At 39.0% G+C, this 15,276-nt stretch overlaps 1 protein-coding gene across 2 annotated transcripts in view; it reads left to right on the forward strand.

Moving 5' to 3' along the window:
- The window catches only part of TFAP2D (transcription factor AP-2 delta), a 59,445-nt gene extending 44,370 nt beyond the window's left edge, over positions 1-15,075 (forward strand). For both annotated transcript variants that reach the window (XM_003986229.4, XM_045057636.1), the window contains one exon: positions 13,447-15,075. In XM_003986229.4, coding sequence (XP_003986278.1) covers positions 13,447-13,666 — 220 coding nt within the window. In that variant the 3' untranslated portion in view covers positions 13,667-15,075. The remainder of the gene's footprint in view (positions 1-13,446) is intronic.
- The last annotated feature ends 201 nt before the right edge of the window (positions 15,076-15,276 follow it).

The following is a 15,276-nucleotide window of genomic DNA, read 5'->3' on the forward strand; positions in this document are numbered from 1 at the left end:
GTTCCCAATGCAGACCACTTGAATTACACCTTACAGAGTGGCTGATTTGGTACCTTGAGAACTGTGGCTTACTTTCAGCACATTGAATGTGTCCAGGCAAAACTAGGGAATGATCTGACCTTATAAAGCACAGATAACTACTTCCAGTTTTCTGTGGTAGTTGACATATTAGTGTGATCTGGGTAACTGTATAGCAGTGACCCTTCTCCAAATTCATACCCTGGAAAGCTGCTTGTTTCCATCAAAATGACAGGAGGCAGGTTTATTCATTATTTATAGTTTACTGAATACCATCAAAAGTGTGGAGAAGACAGCAGACACCATAATACCTACTGGAAGGGGGACGAGAATTGATTGAAATCTGCAGAAGACCCTGCAAATACAATTCCCAGGAAGAGTGGTGGCAGTTAGACCAAGGTGGCATTGGGCCTCTGGACAGAACACACTCAGCTCAGACAGAAACCTAGATGCCTACTTTTCTGAAATGTTAGGAATTCCCCTCTTTGCGATCTTAGGAAATCTTAACAACTTTTCCCTTCTTTGTCTCTTACATTCTCATAATTGCCTTGAATCTAAGGTCCAGTAAAAGTGTGTCTAACAACGTAAATAAGGGAAGGAAGTTAGACTATCTTTAAAGCTCAGTTCTGAAAGAGAAGCCTATTAGAAAAATGAGGAAATTTTCTTTCCCACCTTGCCTGAAATTTTATTGTTTCTTGTATTTTACTGTGGTAATGGCCAGTGGTACAAAAATTGGAACTAAAGGATTGTCCCATTCCTTGGGAACTTGTAATGTGGAGGAAAATTACTTACAAAGACTTGCAATATATGAGAAATTTTGTAATGAAGGATTAAGCACAGTAGAGGTAATTACCTGGGGTGATTAGGAAAGGCTTTCATCTATCTATCCATAGTATTTAGCACATAGTATGTACCCAATAAATATGTTAATCAATGTAGATTATGATAATATCTCTATTAGGTCTTGGATGTATTCTCCACTGGCTTATTCCCAAGGCCATGGTGTTTTAATTGAACCATGGGCTGGGGAAGTGAAATGATCAATGTGCTTAATTCTTCTGTTTGAGTCAAAAAGTGTATTGACATCACACCTTCTCAGAAATAGACCTTTCTACTACTCCCATAGTTCCTGGAAATAAGAAATGTATAGGCAGTCCCAGATAACTGTATTTTGCTTGTGATTACATTTTCTTCATTGATTCTCAATGTTGGAAGGCCCCTTACATTTCCCACTCTCCCTCAACATTTGGATCTTCTCTCCAACATCCTTGTCAGGTTGTCACCCATTCCGGGCTTAAAAACTTTCAATGATAGACTGCTCTTTTATTACCTAGACATCCCTTCTATCACCACCAACTCTATTTGAAATGCCTTCCTTCCATGGAGGCAACGTCTGTCTCCCTAACATCCCACTCCTTGGGGGCCTTCCAGAGTCAGTTTAGTTCTGTTTCCCTCCCAATTTCTAAAGACAGCTCTGGTGTCTGAGTTTTCTCTTTCTGGGCTGTTCATCCCCCTTTGCTTTAGTATTCCACATATGACATGAATTCCAGTCAGCTCGACTACCTTCTCCGCAACACCCTCAAGAGAGGATGTGTGTCTCTACTTAAACATGACATGTTTGGTTTTCTCCAGAAACCGAAACTCCCAAAGTGTGTATGTTTTGTTTCTTGTTTTTATTTTTCTCATTTTGTAGGTGGGGGGTGGGGGGGTGGGGATGGAAAAGTGTTAGGGAAGGTAATCAGCAGTGGATGATTTTATTAATCTTGTGAAAGCATTCTTGCATGTCACAAGAGAAATGAAGGCATTTCAATTAAATGTCTAATTTCAAAAGAGAAAACGCCATGAAATTATACAACTAGGATTGGCATTTAAGAAGTTAAATTATTAAGCCTTCTTCAGGATGTTCTGCCAGTTCAAGGGGTCTTTCAAGACCATTTTATTTAAGAATATTCAAAATAATGAAGGATGCATGGGTGGCTAAATCAGTTAAGCCCCTGCCTTCAGCTCCGGTCATGATCTTACGGTTCATGGGTTCAAGCCCCACTTTGGGCTCTGTGCTGATTTAGTATTCAGCCTGGAGCCTGCTTAAGATTCTGTGTCTCCCTCTCTCTCTGTCCTTCCCCTGCTTGCACTCACTCTCTCTCTCTCAAAAATGAATAAACATTTTAAAAAACTAAAAAAATTAAGAATATTCAAAATAATGGGACCGAATTGTGAAGAATAAAAGTCCTATATTTCCCAAACTTAAGCTCCTTTATGTAAGGTTGAAATTAAACTTCAAAACTTTAGCTTAAACTTCAAGAAACTGGGGACAATTCCCATGTGCAAAGAAAGCAACACATAACTGTAGGTGGTCACCTTTTATTCACTAGTTAAATAAGGACAGTTTCTATTTACATAAGAGTAAAAATAGTCTCCTTTGAAGTAAAAAATTTCCTAGTAAAAATGTAGAGTAAAAATAAAATGTAGAGTAAAAAGTAAACAATTTCACTTCCTTAGCAAACAGGTGGAACCATGATGAACTTCTTGTAGGAACCTACATTAAATTACTTAGATTAACTTAACATTGGGCAAGAAATTTAAGAGTTAAATCAGTTGTCAATATTTATCATACTTCACAAGCTGCATGGCACCAAAGCAAATGCCGCAGGAGATACACATATAAAAGCATCCCTTGAAGGTCACTTGATGGCAATTTAATGGATTTTTAGGGTCAGCACATAGGAAACTAGTAATTCAAACAATAGAAACCAGAAGAAATTGTTTCCTTTTTATTTCAAAAAAAATTTTTTAATGTTTATTTATTCTTGAGTGAGTGACAGAGCATGAGCAGGGGAGGGGGTCACAGAATCTGAAGCAGGCTCCAGGCTCTCAGCTGTCAGCACAGAGCCCAATGCGAGGCTCGAACCCACAAACTGCAAGATCATGGAGCTGAAGTCCAACACTCAACCAACTGAGCCACCCAGGCACCCCCTGAGGCAACTGCAAGTCGCAAACATGGCCCTGTAAAAACAACACATGTGAATTATTGCCTCAGGAGTGCATAGTTGGTAAAGAAGTTGGATACATTTTTATTTCAATAATTTCTATCTTTGTTGAGCTCTGGATTTGGGGAGGGCCTGGGGAGACAACACAGGATTGTGGGAAGCACTCAGGATGGGTTTCAGGGACCTAACTCTGTCTCCTCTTGTTTCCAGCTGATAGTATGGTTTTAGAGGTGACATTTTACCAGTCTGGCCTCTGCATGTTCATCTATAAATTAATACATTTAAGTTGGATGATCCCTAAGGTTCATTCTACACCAATGATCTTTTACCCTATTCTCCATTTTCTGCTCCCTGTTAAATCATTATTCTATTCTGTGTTCCCATATGATCTCATTTTTTTCTCTTTATGTTTCAGAAAGTTGTTCATTTTAAAAAGTTGACAATTGAATAAAATTCATCTAAGAAAGCACAAAGCCCTAAGCTTAGCATTTCCTTTCCCTTATTCTAAATAGAAAATATAAATTGCCTGATAGGGAGAAATATAAGGAGATGGTTAATTTATTCCTAAAAACTCTATTCTTATATGCAAAAATAGGGTGCAGATGTCAAAAATATCTTCACCTTCAAAGAGTTGACTAGAATGTGACTGACTTGGGTCTTTCCTAATGCACATGCAATGATCATATCTTTAGCCTCCTTTGCTAATGAGCTGGATTGAAGTAAAATGGAATCACAAGGACTCAATCCCCTTTGGGACCTGAGTAAGTGGCTGAGAAGAGCAGGAAGAATGAGACCTTATGATGGTAGATGGGCAACACATCACCCAGTCTGGCAGAGATTCAGGGATGTCATAAATACACTTCTCCAAAGTGAGTTTTGTAGAACATTAGCCTCATGAGATGCTCCTTGAAAGTGTCTCATGGTCAAGTGTTTTATGGTTCAGGAAACCCTGCCTATTATACTCTCCTTGAAGTATGCCAGTTACACATTAGCATATCAAAAGCTCCCAGAACCCTTTATGAATGGAAGAAATGCTTAGCCCCATGTTTCCAAAACGCGATCACAGGAACTCTTTTTTTTCTCAGAATAACTATTCACATCCCATGAAACTCAGGTTCTACAGAAGTTCTTGGGGGAAATGCTAAGTTCTTCATTCTCTTTCTGGGAAGGATAGCAGACATGGTAGTTAGGTGTTACTTCTTGGCGCTAGGGGCACATACCCAACTACCTGGTTGCATTAAATTGAATAGGTACCATTTAAAAAATACTAATGTTTTGGGGGCGCCTGGGTGGCACAGTCGGTTAAGCGTCCGACTTCAGCCAGGTCACGATCTCGCGGTCCGTGAGTTCGAGCCCCGCGTCAGGCTCTGGGCGGATGGCTCGGAGCCTGGAGCCTGTTTCCGATTCTGTGTCTCCCTCTCTCTCTGCCCCTCCCCCGTTCATGCTCTGTCTCTCTCTGTCCCCAAAAAAATAAACATTGAAAAAAAATTTAAAAAATACTAATGTTTTGGACCTATACCAAAGTAATTAAATCAGGATCTTTGGAGTCGGACCCGCACTTTGGTATCTTTTAAGAAGCTCCCTGGGTGGACTTTGGTAGCTGTATCTGGGGATACCACCAGCTGAAGGAAGCACAGAACACTTGTGAGTGCTGGTAAGGCCTTGCTAATGAGTACATCTCAGTAACTTGTCACCACCAGAAAACTATATACCTTAATTATGCTCCTTAATTAAATTCCATTTTAAAAGCACTTAGGACCATGGGACAATATAATCTATGTAGAAAATAAGCTCCATCAGACAGTTTCTTTCTTCCTCTATATCTGCAGCCAGTTAGGCTACAAAGGGTAGATGCCATCAAGTTTTGGGAGGATAAGCCCCAGCTACTTTCCTCTGGGTGAGGTCTCTGTCCATGGCCTATATTCAGGGTTTGTGCTACCTCAGAGAGATGAAGCGCCTTACCCTCACAGCCCTGAAAAGAAGTAAGGTTTTGCAGAAAAGCCCCACGATCCTTTGCTGGTGTTCTCCAGGGGTTGGTTCCCAGCCATCTGCCTCACGACTGTTCTCAGGAGTAGAAGAAGGCATTTTGCTGACTGTCACCTGAAACTGTAGTGGGGAGTACGGACTAAGCCTCAGGCTACATTTGGACCTAAACCTGCAGTAGCTGAATAATCCGGGAGGGAAAGAGGAGGCTTGTCTTCCCTTTAAACCTTGCTGCCTGCAGCCTCTAGAGGCCAAAAAACAAAAACTGAGGTTGGTGACAGTGGCATTTGTATGAAATCTGGGAAATCAAAGATCTATGATAGCAAACACCTATTGGAACGATGCAACATAACAAAATAATGAGAATAATAATCCAGACTGTTTCAACCTTTACAAAGAGAAGTTTGCTTGTCAAACATTTTCCAGGTAGAAAGTTGGAATTTGACAAAATGAAATTAGTTTTTACTCTAAGTACCTGAATGATGATGGGGGTGATTTTCTCTTGATTCTCTGTCTTCCAGTGTGTAGCATAATAGTATCTATTATATCCATCTTTTTGTGTCCCACAAGAAAGCTAAAAAAATCCATCCATGGTTGTCAGACACACCTGAGTGACCTAGTCTTCAGTGGCAAATACTAATGAGGCTTCCATCTCCTTTTCAATGCATTTTATTTATTTTTTTGTTTTTTAATTTTTTTTTTCTATTAAGTAGGCTCCACACTCAATGTGGGGCTTGAACTCAAGACCTAGACATCAAGGGTAGCATGCCAGGCCCCCCACCCTTTCAATATATTTTAATTCAGTATTTGCTTATTTTTTAGAAAGAATGTGCTGAATCCTAGGTCCAACTGTTGCCAAGATAGGAAGAATTCAGGGGAAGATTCCATAGGAGTTTGCTTTAGGCTATGTTTTTATTAATTGCTGTTTTGTTTAAATTAGTTTAGACAAATCAATTAAAGTAATGATAGTGTATTTCTGAAGGACAGCTAGAACAATATGGGAAAAGTTTTGTAACATTTCTCTGGCCTACAACAAAGCTAGTGGAATATAAACCATATTTACTTAGATTAAGAAAAGTAAAATAGCTCTTGTTCCTCAGGTAGTTATCTATTGAGAATCCTATGTTAATTTATATTCCAAGTAAGCATTGAAGCTTTGGAGACTTTCAAGATAAACATATAAGGCCTTAGCCAGAAGCAAAAAATGCACTTACCCAGAGATCATAAGGTGTGAAGAGAAGTTTGTGAAATTTCTATTATATGCAAATTTCCTGATAGGTTCTCATCAATAATGTCAGGTAGTTTATAAGTATAAACACTGAGTTAAAGATACACTGTTCTTAACATCTTATTAGCAAAATCACACGGGGAAAAAGAAGAAAGGATTCTAATTTATTCTCTTTCAAATAGCAATCTCTTCTTTCCCATCTGTTATTTCTTTTTAATTTTTTAAAAATGTTTATTCATTTTTGAGAAAGAGAGAGAGATAGGGAGAGACACAGCATGAACAGGGGAGGGGCAGAGGGGAAGGCACAGAAAGCAAAGCAGGCTCCAGGCTCTGAGCTGTCAGCACAGAGTCCCATGCGGGGCTCGAACTCATGTACCATGAGATCATGACCTGAGCCAAAGTCGGACCCTTAACGGAGTGAGCCACCCAGGGACCCCATCCCATCTGTTATTATTACCTCTTGCATTTCTGTCTCAATTTCTTCATTTTTAACCCTACCAATAGAGAACAGAGTTTGAACTGCTGCAGTACATTTTCCCTTAAAAAGTTAAATTCTATCATCAGTAGAGCTTATTCAGGTCAAGCCCATTGGTCAAGAAGAGATTAGGATGACACCCTATAAAAAGACAAAAAGCAGTATAAGTCCACAGGTACACATGCACACACAGACATACTCCCTCCTTAGAAAGGGTGGTTCTAACCCTGTGCTCTCCCTCCAATTGCTGAAATGGGAACATACCCTAACGCTCAGGGGGAAAGTCCAAAGTAGAACATTACCTTTTGGATCCAGCATAGTTACTATTTTCCTGAGCTGAGCCAATTTGAAAAGATGGTTTATATTGCAGAAAGATGCTCTTGAGAATGTTAATTGGGGGGACCTAGCAGAATAGGAGTTTTTAAAACCATGAATAAAATTAAGAAAATGACTATTAAATAGAAGTTACATTTTCTCTAACATCAGGTGCCATAAATGATAGCAGTCTGGATTTTCTCAGCAGGTAATTGTATTGCTCACAGTCAGTTGTCAGACCCTTCCTGCTCCTCAGTGTGAAATTAGTAATAGGAAAATGAAGTCAATGAGCTGGAATCTATCTAGTTAGACAGAGAGAGAGAGGGAATAGATGAAGGTAAATATAGCTTGTAAGCCTGACTAGCTGTGATCTAAACCTCAAATTCTGACCTTTGCTTTTTTAGTTTAGACTTACTGATTTGGGGAGCCTTTCTCTGAGAATTGCTCTTGGTGCAGATCTCTCTGTCAGTATACTGCAAGTGGATATGTTTCCCTTAATCTCACCTAAATTTCACACCATTGGTTTTGGCCCACCACCTACACTTTTTACCACATTAAGGTATTTTAAAATTTTGGTTCCATTATCCAACATAGGAATTTTCCTCTCTATTTTCATGCCAGCACTTAAATCTATGATGCCTTCAACCACATTGTCAATTAACATGGCAAGCAGAGTGTGATGAATGGGAGAGTCTTGCAGAACTCCACTGGAAACACCCTTCAAGGTTGACAAATGCCCTCAGTCTGCACTTTGGGCATCATTATCCAACCAGCTGTGAGTCTATCTAAGTTGCCCTCATCTAGCTCACTTGCCCCCTCTCCTTATTTGGGGAGATTTTGTCAGATGCTTTGGTAAAATTCTATAGTAAAGTACATTGTTAGTCCTTTAATAACACTTTTATTTAAAAAAATACAGTTACTGGGGCATCTGGCTGGCTCAGACAATGGAGCATACAACTCTTAATCTCAGGGTTGTAAGTTCAAGCCCCACAGTGGGCGTAGAGATTACTCAAAAATTTTTAAAAATCTTAAAAAAAATACAGTTACTTTATTGGGCTCGCCACTGAACCCATGCAGCACTTCTGTGGTCACTTCCCTTTTTAAAATATTAATACTTCAGAATTCTAAGAACCCATCATATGAACAAAGTGTGATAAACCCATTAAGTGGACTACTTAATCAACAATAAAAAAAAAATCTATTGATAAACACAGCATGGAAGAATCTCAGAATTATTATGCGAAGTGAAAAGAGCTAGACTTTATTAGACTTATTATATAGACTTCATTATTTGGTTTATATGACAGTTGGGGAAAACTATAGACTTTATTATTTGGTTTATATGACAGTTGGGGAAAAAGGAAAAACTGTAGGGATAGAAATTAAAGCACTGATTCCCAGGAGCTGGAGGGGAAGAGGGGAATATTGACTGAAAAGGAACATGAGAACACATTTTGGGTAACTGTAGTGATTACACAAGTGTATGAGTTCATCAAAATTCAACAGACCATATACCCGAAAAGGATAAATATTCCCCTACGTAAATTTAACCTCAATGTACCTGATTTTAAAAATGTCCCATTACAAGAACCTTGTTAAAGGATGAGTTAAATGTAATTAAATATGCTAGAGTTTCTGAACTCTGTCTCTTTTTCCCTTCTTTGATTACTTAAAAAATTTTTTTTAAGTTTATTTATTTTGAGAGAGAGAGAGAGAGAGAGAGAGAGAGAGAAAGAGAGAGAACAAGTGGGGGAGGGGCAGAGAGAAGGATAGACAGAATCCCAAGCAGGCTCCACACCATCAGTGCCATGGCCAATGCAGGGCCCAAACTCAGGAACATGAGATCGTGACCTGAGCCGAGATCAAGAGTCATAGGCTAACTGCGCCACCAAGGCACCCCATCCCTTGCTCTGATTATTAAGGCGGGTTACTCTGTTCTATTTCATGCTTCCTCTCCAATCTTCCAGGAGTTTTCAAAGATTACCTAACAACTCCAGTGTCTCAAAAACACATGCGTGTTTTCTTTATCCTGAAATAGTTTCCTATACTTAAAAAAAAGTCTCAACTCCATTCCTTATACCATTGCCAGTTTTAAAGATTAAACTCTCTGAAAAGAAAGCAAAGTATCTTACTTACCATTTAATCTTTCATATGCTAACATAGCACTGTGTTCCCTCCAAACACAAGGCCCTTGTGTTTGGCCTTGTGTTTGGCCTCCAAACCTTGGGCCCTTTTCTGCAGTGTTCCTCTTCCTCGGTCTTGGAACAGAAATTTAAACTACATCCTACTACTCTGGGCTTCAGAGACTCCCAAATGAAATCAGGAAACTTTAGCCTTCTGTTAAGTCAATCATTCTGGACACTGAGGTACCCAGCCCCTTCTCTTCCCAGGGGCTGCTGCCTCAGGAGGTCACCAGAAGCCACTGTGCTGACAGTGGGCAATGTCAGGAAGAATACGGGTTGATGATAGTGTTGCATCTCAGCCCTGTTTGTTTTCATTGTTGTTGTTCGTTTGTGGTTTATTTTTATCTTGACAACTCTTCATTTTTTTTTTTTTTAAGATTAGACTACAACTTTTGATTACCGATTTATAGTAAGAGCTCAAACCGCAAAGTTTTAGAGATACAGATAACATCTTATTTGCCACTACATTAAGATCTAGTGTACTTTGGGGTGCCTGTGTGGCTCATCTGGTTAAGCATCCAACTCTGGATTTCAGCTCAGGTCATGATCTCACAGTCTTGGGATTGAGTCCCACATCCGGCTCAGTGCAGAGACTGAGTGGGATTCTATCTCCCTCTCTCTCTGTCCCTCCCCTGCTTGTGCGCTCGCTCTCTCTCTCTCTCTCTCTCTCTCTCTCTCAAAATAAATAAGCTTAAAAAAAAAAAAGAAAGATCTGGTGTACTTTGATTATCACTTGGGCTCTGAGGTCACCCATATAGCTCTCAGTCCTCCTCCTTACTTTGGTGACTGAGATCTTACCCTCATCTGTCTGTTGTCGTCCCATGGTCTTGCCAGGCTCTAGTGTTACAATTTTGGAGGGTATGTTACTCCTTTCTCCTCAAAATTCTTTTTAAGTCCTCTCATAACTTTGGCGAGTGTCTACTCTTTGGCAGGAGCACACCTTCTATTTCTTAATCATGGGACCAGGAAACTGGCACATGTTTTTCAACATCATCCAAGGAGCTTTGATGGGTGGGTGGACTTTGGATCAGCTGAGGAGAAGAAGGAGGGCAAACAAAGGTGCCCAAGTAGGAATGGCCATCACAGGTTTGGGGATAGAAAAGCTTAGAGCCTGAGATAAGCCTTTCAAAATAAAGAACTAGAATACATGATCACAAAGGGTGGAGGAAGGAGGCCTGAGAAATGCAAATATGATATGAAATCTGATGCGGTGTTTGTATCGTCTGCCACCTTCAGCAAAAATGTTGAAAATGTGGCATGAAGATGACACATTGAGCGCAGTGCTAGTTGTCTCTTTCACTTGTCTGGTTCGGGAGGAGAAACTTTTCGATGAATTTGAATTAGAACTTTTACATTTTGACTATCTACTTCAAACCGTCAGGGCAACTGTTTAACCCAGGTAGTAATATTTGTTTGTGAAATGCTCTCTGAGATTAATCTGATGAAAATATATGCAAATGCCAAGTATAACTTTAATATTAAGCCTGTGGCTGAAAATATTATTTTCCAAAGGCAAAAATTGATCTCTGTTGTAAAAGATTTTGGGGATTTGACTAACAGATCACCTTAGTTTGTTTTCTGTCTAGGACTGAAAGTCAGCCTCATCCTTTCTGTTTTTACTTTTATTTTTCTGTAGATTCTACATTATTCCTCTTCTCTTTTTTTGTATGTCACTATGAATGAAATATAAACCTATTTTTTCTGGAGTGGTTGGTGCTAACAGAATAGCATAATGTTTCCAGAAATTTCTTTTAATCATCCTGTGATTTCACACTTTTTTTGTGTGCTATTCTAATACAACATTACATTACTTGAAATATTTGGATTTATAAACCTCATTGAAAACTGCTAGAACAGAAGCCATCTTTTGTACTTATTATCATCCTATGCAGTCTGCCCTGTGTGTTTTTTAATGTGCAGGTAATGTTAAATGAAGGAATGAACACAATTTACATAACATATTTTTCCATGTTGAAAGATAACATTATAAACAGTTACTTTTCTTTAAGTTTTATTCATTTATTTTTATTAAAGTCTAATTAACATACCATGTTATATTAGTTCTGGGTATACAACACAAGAAATACCTTTTCTCATGTTGAAGATTCTACAATCAATTTTAGGCTCTTCTATTGAGCTCCAATTTCCATAACCTTCTGTTCATATCCTGGGCTTAAAGGAGAGCATCCTAAGCTTTAGTACCTGTGGACTGAGGCTTAGGGTTGGAAAGAACCTTGCAGATGTTTTAGTAAGACTGTTATCATCTTACAAAGCTAAAAAACTTCCTCCAGATCACAAAGTGCCTAAAGTCAGAGCCCGAGTGAAGACTTGGCACATTTGGGTCTCAGTGCAGGACAAAGGTGACAACACATCCTGCTAATGATCAGTTGCATATTATAGAAGCAAGAAAGGCCATCTGCCAAGAAAGGAGACCAGCTTAAAAACTGTTCGTCATGGTGACAACTCTTCTCCACATTTATATACGCCTGTACACTTTGTTCTTGAGTTTTAAAAACCTTGATCTTAGACAGAACAAGTGAGTAAGAAGAATGATCATCTTCCAGAACTACAAGTCTGATAAGATCTATCAGACTCGCTGATAGATCTTAAAGCATATGGATTCCTTTCCAGTTTTCTCATTGAGATATGGAGCTGAAGTCAGTTTTCCCACTCAGCAATGCAAGATACTATAGCAAAGATATGCAGATGTTTGAACTCAAAGTTTGAGAAACTAAGCTAAAACTGCCAATAGAATGTGATTTCTCAAAAAAAAAAAAAACCCCAAAAACAAAAAACGACGACGACAAAAACAAAAACAAACAAACAAAAGAGTAACACATACCCACATCCTGGGAAGAACATAAGCACAGAGGCAGTACAGAATGTTAGATTTGTCAGGCAAATTACCTAACTTCTCTGGGCATTAATTACTTCATCTGTAAAATGGAAATAATAATACCTCATTTTTAGTGTTGTTTCCAGAATTATATACAGTGATACAGAATGAAGCACATAGAACATGGCCTGGCATAGATTCAGAACTCAAATATTGGCTATTAACTTTAATATTTAACCTAGTAAAACTAAATTCTGCATACTCTTCCATAGATAAAGAGGGCAGTTACAACCAAGAGAACATGGCACTATGGAGGAAAATAAAATTCATCCAGTGGTACAAAGAGCTCTAAACAGGAATAAAGCATGAGAAGAGAGGCAGTTTGTAATCAGAGCCAAACATTTAGACATTAATGGATATCTTCACTCAGTTATTTTTGTGGATGCAGCCATGATTAATTCTTCTCCTCCAATCAATTCCATTTATTGTCCAGACTCCCTGATAGACCTTAAAGCATATGGATTCCTTTCTAGCTATCTCATTGAGAAATGGAGCTGAAGTCAGTTTTCCCACTCAGCAATGCAAGATATTATAGCAAAGATATGCAGATGTTTGAACTATGATGATATCTTATATTTCAAATTTTGGTGTGCATAGTTGTCTAAGCACTGACTATTCTTATCTTCTAAATAAATGAAGTCTTAAGACTTTTTCCTTTTTTTTAATTTTTTTAATGTTTATTTTTGAGACAGAGAGAGACAGAGCATGAATGGGGGAGGGTCAGAGAGAGAGGGAGACACAGAATCTGAAGCAGGCTCCAGGCTCTGAGCTGTCAGCACAGAGCCCGACGCGGGGCTCGCACTCACGGACCGTGAGATCATGACCTGAACCAAAGTCGGACACTTAACCAGCTGAGCCACCCAGGTGCCCCAACTTTTTCCTTTTTAAAAAAAAATCTTTATGTATTTACTTTTGAGAGAGAGAGAGAGAGAGAGAGAGAGTGGGAAAGGAGCAGAGAGAGAATCCCAAGCAGGCTTCATGCTGTCAGTTGTGGGCCTGAAGTCACAAATTGTGAGACCATGACCTGAGATGAAATCAAGAATCAGATGCTTAGCTGACTGAGCCACCAAGCACTCATTTCTTAATGAGATAGAGAATCAGAGCTAAATCATGTATTAAACACCTAGACTTGCTAATCATTAATGTATATCAAGTCTATCAATGACAAATCTTCTAGATGCATCCTGAATTTCTTATGGTCAAAAGCAATACATTGACTTGTGTTCTGCCTTTCATTATGGTTGACACTATTTAGGACCACAATAAATGCCTGTTTAATTGAACGTTCTGGGTTAAGTGGTTGTTCTGTATCATACTGTAAGTTGTTCATTTCTTTTTTTCCTACCACTTCTCATTTCCAGTTTGATCACTCATGGCTTTGGGACTCCAGCAATATGTGCAGCCCTAAGCACTTTCCAAACAGTCCTCAGTGAAATGCTGAACTACTTGGAAAAACACACTACCCACAAAAATGGCGGAGCGGCGGATTCTGGCCAAGGACATGCCAACTCGGAGAAAGCCCCCCTGCGGAAAACTTCAGAGGCTGCCGTGAAAGAGGGCAAAACAGAAAAGACAGACTAGCTACATCAAACAGAATCTATTTCTAGAGAGTCTTGCTGCTGATATTTTTTCTAATATATATATCATTGAGGGTGATTAATCTTCAGTGGACCAAATCTCTACCCTCCCCCAACCCTCCATAAAAAAAATAAAAATGGAAATGAAAAATGAAACAAAAAAGACAACCCCCCCAAAAAAAAGAAAAAAAAAAGGAAAACAGCAGTGTAACCGTGTGATGAAATTGTCACTTTTTAATTTTATGTTATGATAAACTTTTTGTGCACGTAATTTATTGTTCCGGATTATATACATCACAGTTTTTAAGCACTTCTGGACTCTGGAGAGGCAGCACATGCTTTTTCACATCTAACGGATGCACTTTCTTATCCAACTATGTAGTTAGGGATTAGAAAGCATGACCAACTGGAATCCATCACCAGTGCTTACAGCTCCAGTCTTTCTTCACTTAATTCCCTGGTAACAGAAGAGTGCCTCTTTCCATTAAATAGACCAGTCTGGCAATCAATCCATCAATAAATGCTTTGGGAACTGAAAAGGGCAGTCATGAATCTTTGTCCTGTGAATTGACAGAAATTCTAAAATTTTGGTCACCCCACTTATATTTTGGTTAAGCCCACTTAACTACCAGTGCCTTGGTGGTATTTCAAAATTCCAGAAAACTCTGCCCTCTTTATGTATGACCATTCCCACCCCACCCTAAGATCTACCCCCACCCCATAACTAAGAAGACACAGCATAATATTGAAGAGATAAGAGATGAACTCTTCCATTCATTTTCTTTGCATCCCCAGCCTAAGAGTTCAAGGAAGTAGACTGCACTTAGTGGCTCTTGGCAGGATGGCTAAAGGAAAGGGTAGCTTTGCTGCTTTTGGGCTCCTGAAGGAGAAGCAGTGGTATTGTGTTGCCTGGAAAAGCATGGAAATAAGAACAGTGATGTTTCCAGGAATCCTTGCCCCTCAGAGAGAGGAGAGGAGCCCAAGGGACTAGTGGAGGCTCCTTGAAGTGCTGGTGGTCAATGATTGTATGGTTAAAATATGAACCGTTTTTTTCTACCTTTGTGCTTCTTCTACATGCCTGATGGCTGTGTTCTAAACCTTTAGAGGCACAGAAGCATTCGGGTCTGTGTTGAATAAAGAAAACAAAACCAGAATGATCAGAGAAGACTTTTGCTTTTAAGATGCCTCCTTTTTTTATAGCTTGTTCTGTACCTTCATTGTCCTTTAGTTAAGACACTGAAAACGAGGTTCCTGGCTGCAAAGGCCAGGGGCTAATTGAATGAAAGTTTGGTCCATTTAAACCTGAACGTGTCAAGAAACCTGATTCGTACCACACTGTACTGACCTTTCTATTGTTAACAATTGTCAAACTTCTAGGCAAATAAAGATGTAGGTCATCGTCTATGAAAAAAATTATTTTAATAATATATGGACTCCTGATACTAAGGTTAGCATGAAAATATTGTCCTCTTCTTAACGCATTTCAATTACTTTCAAAAAGTCTCTGTTGTATTATAATCCCATGGGGAATATTACTATTATTTTTAATTGAGAAGAAATTGCTCAAGATTTTTCATGTAGAGCACACAAGATATTTTTACCTAATAATAATTC

This window comes from Felis catus, chromosome B2, assembly GCF_018350175.1.
Source record: "Felis catus isolate Fca126 chromosome B2, F.catus_Fca126_mat1.0, whole genome shotgun sequence".
Lineage (NCBI taxonomy): Eukaryota > Metazoa > Chordata > Mammalia > Carnivora > Felidae > Felis > Felis catus.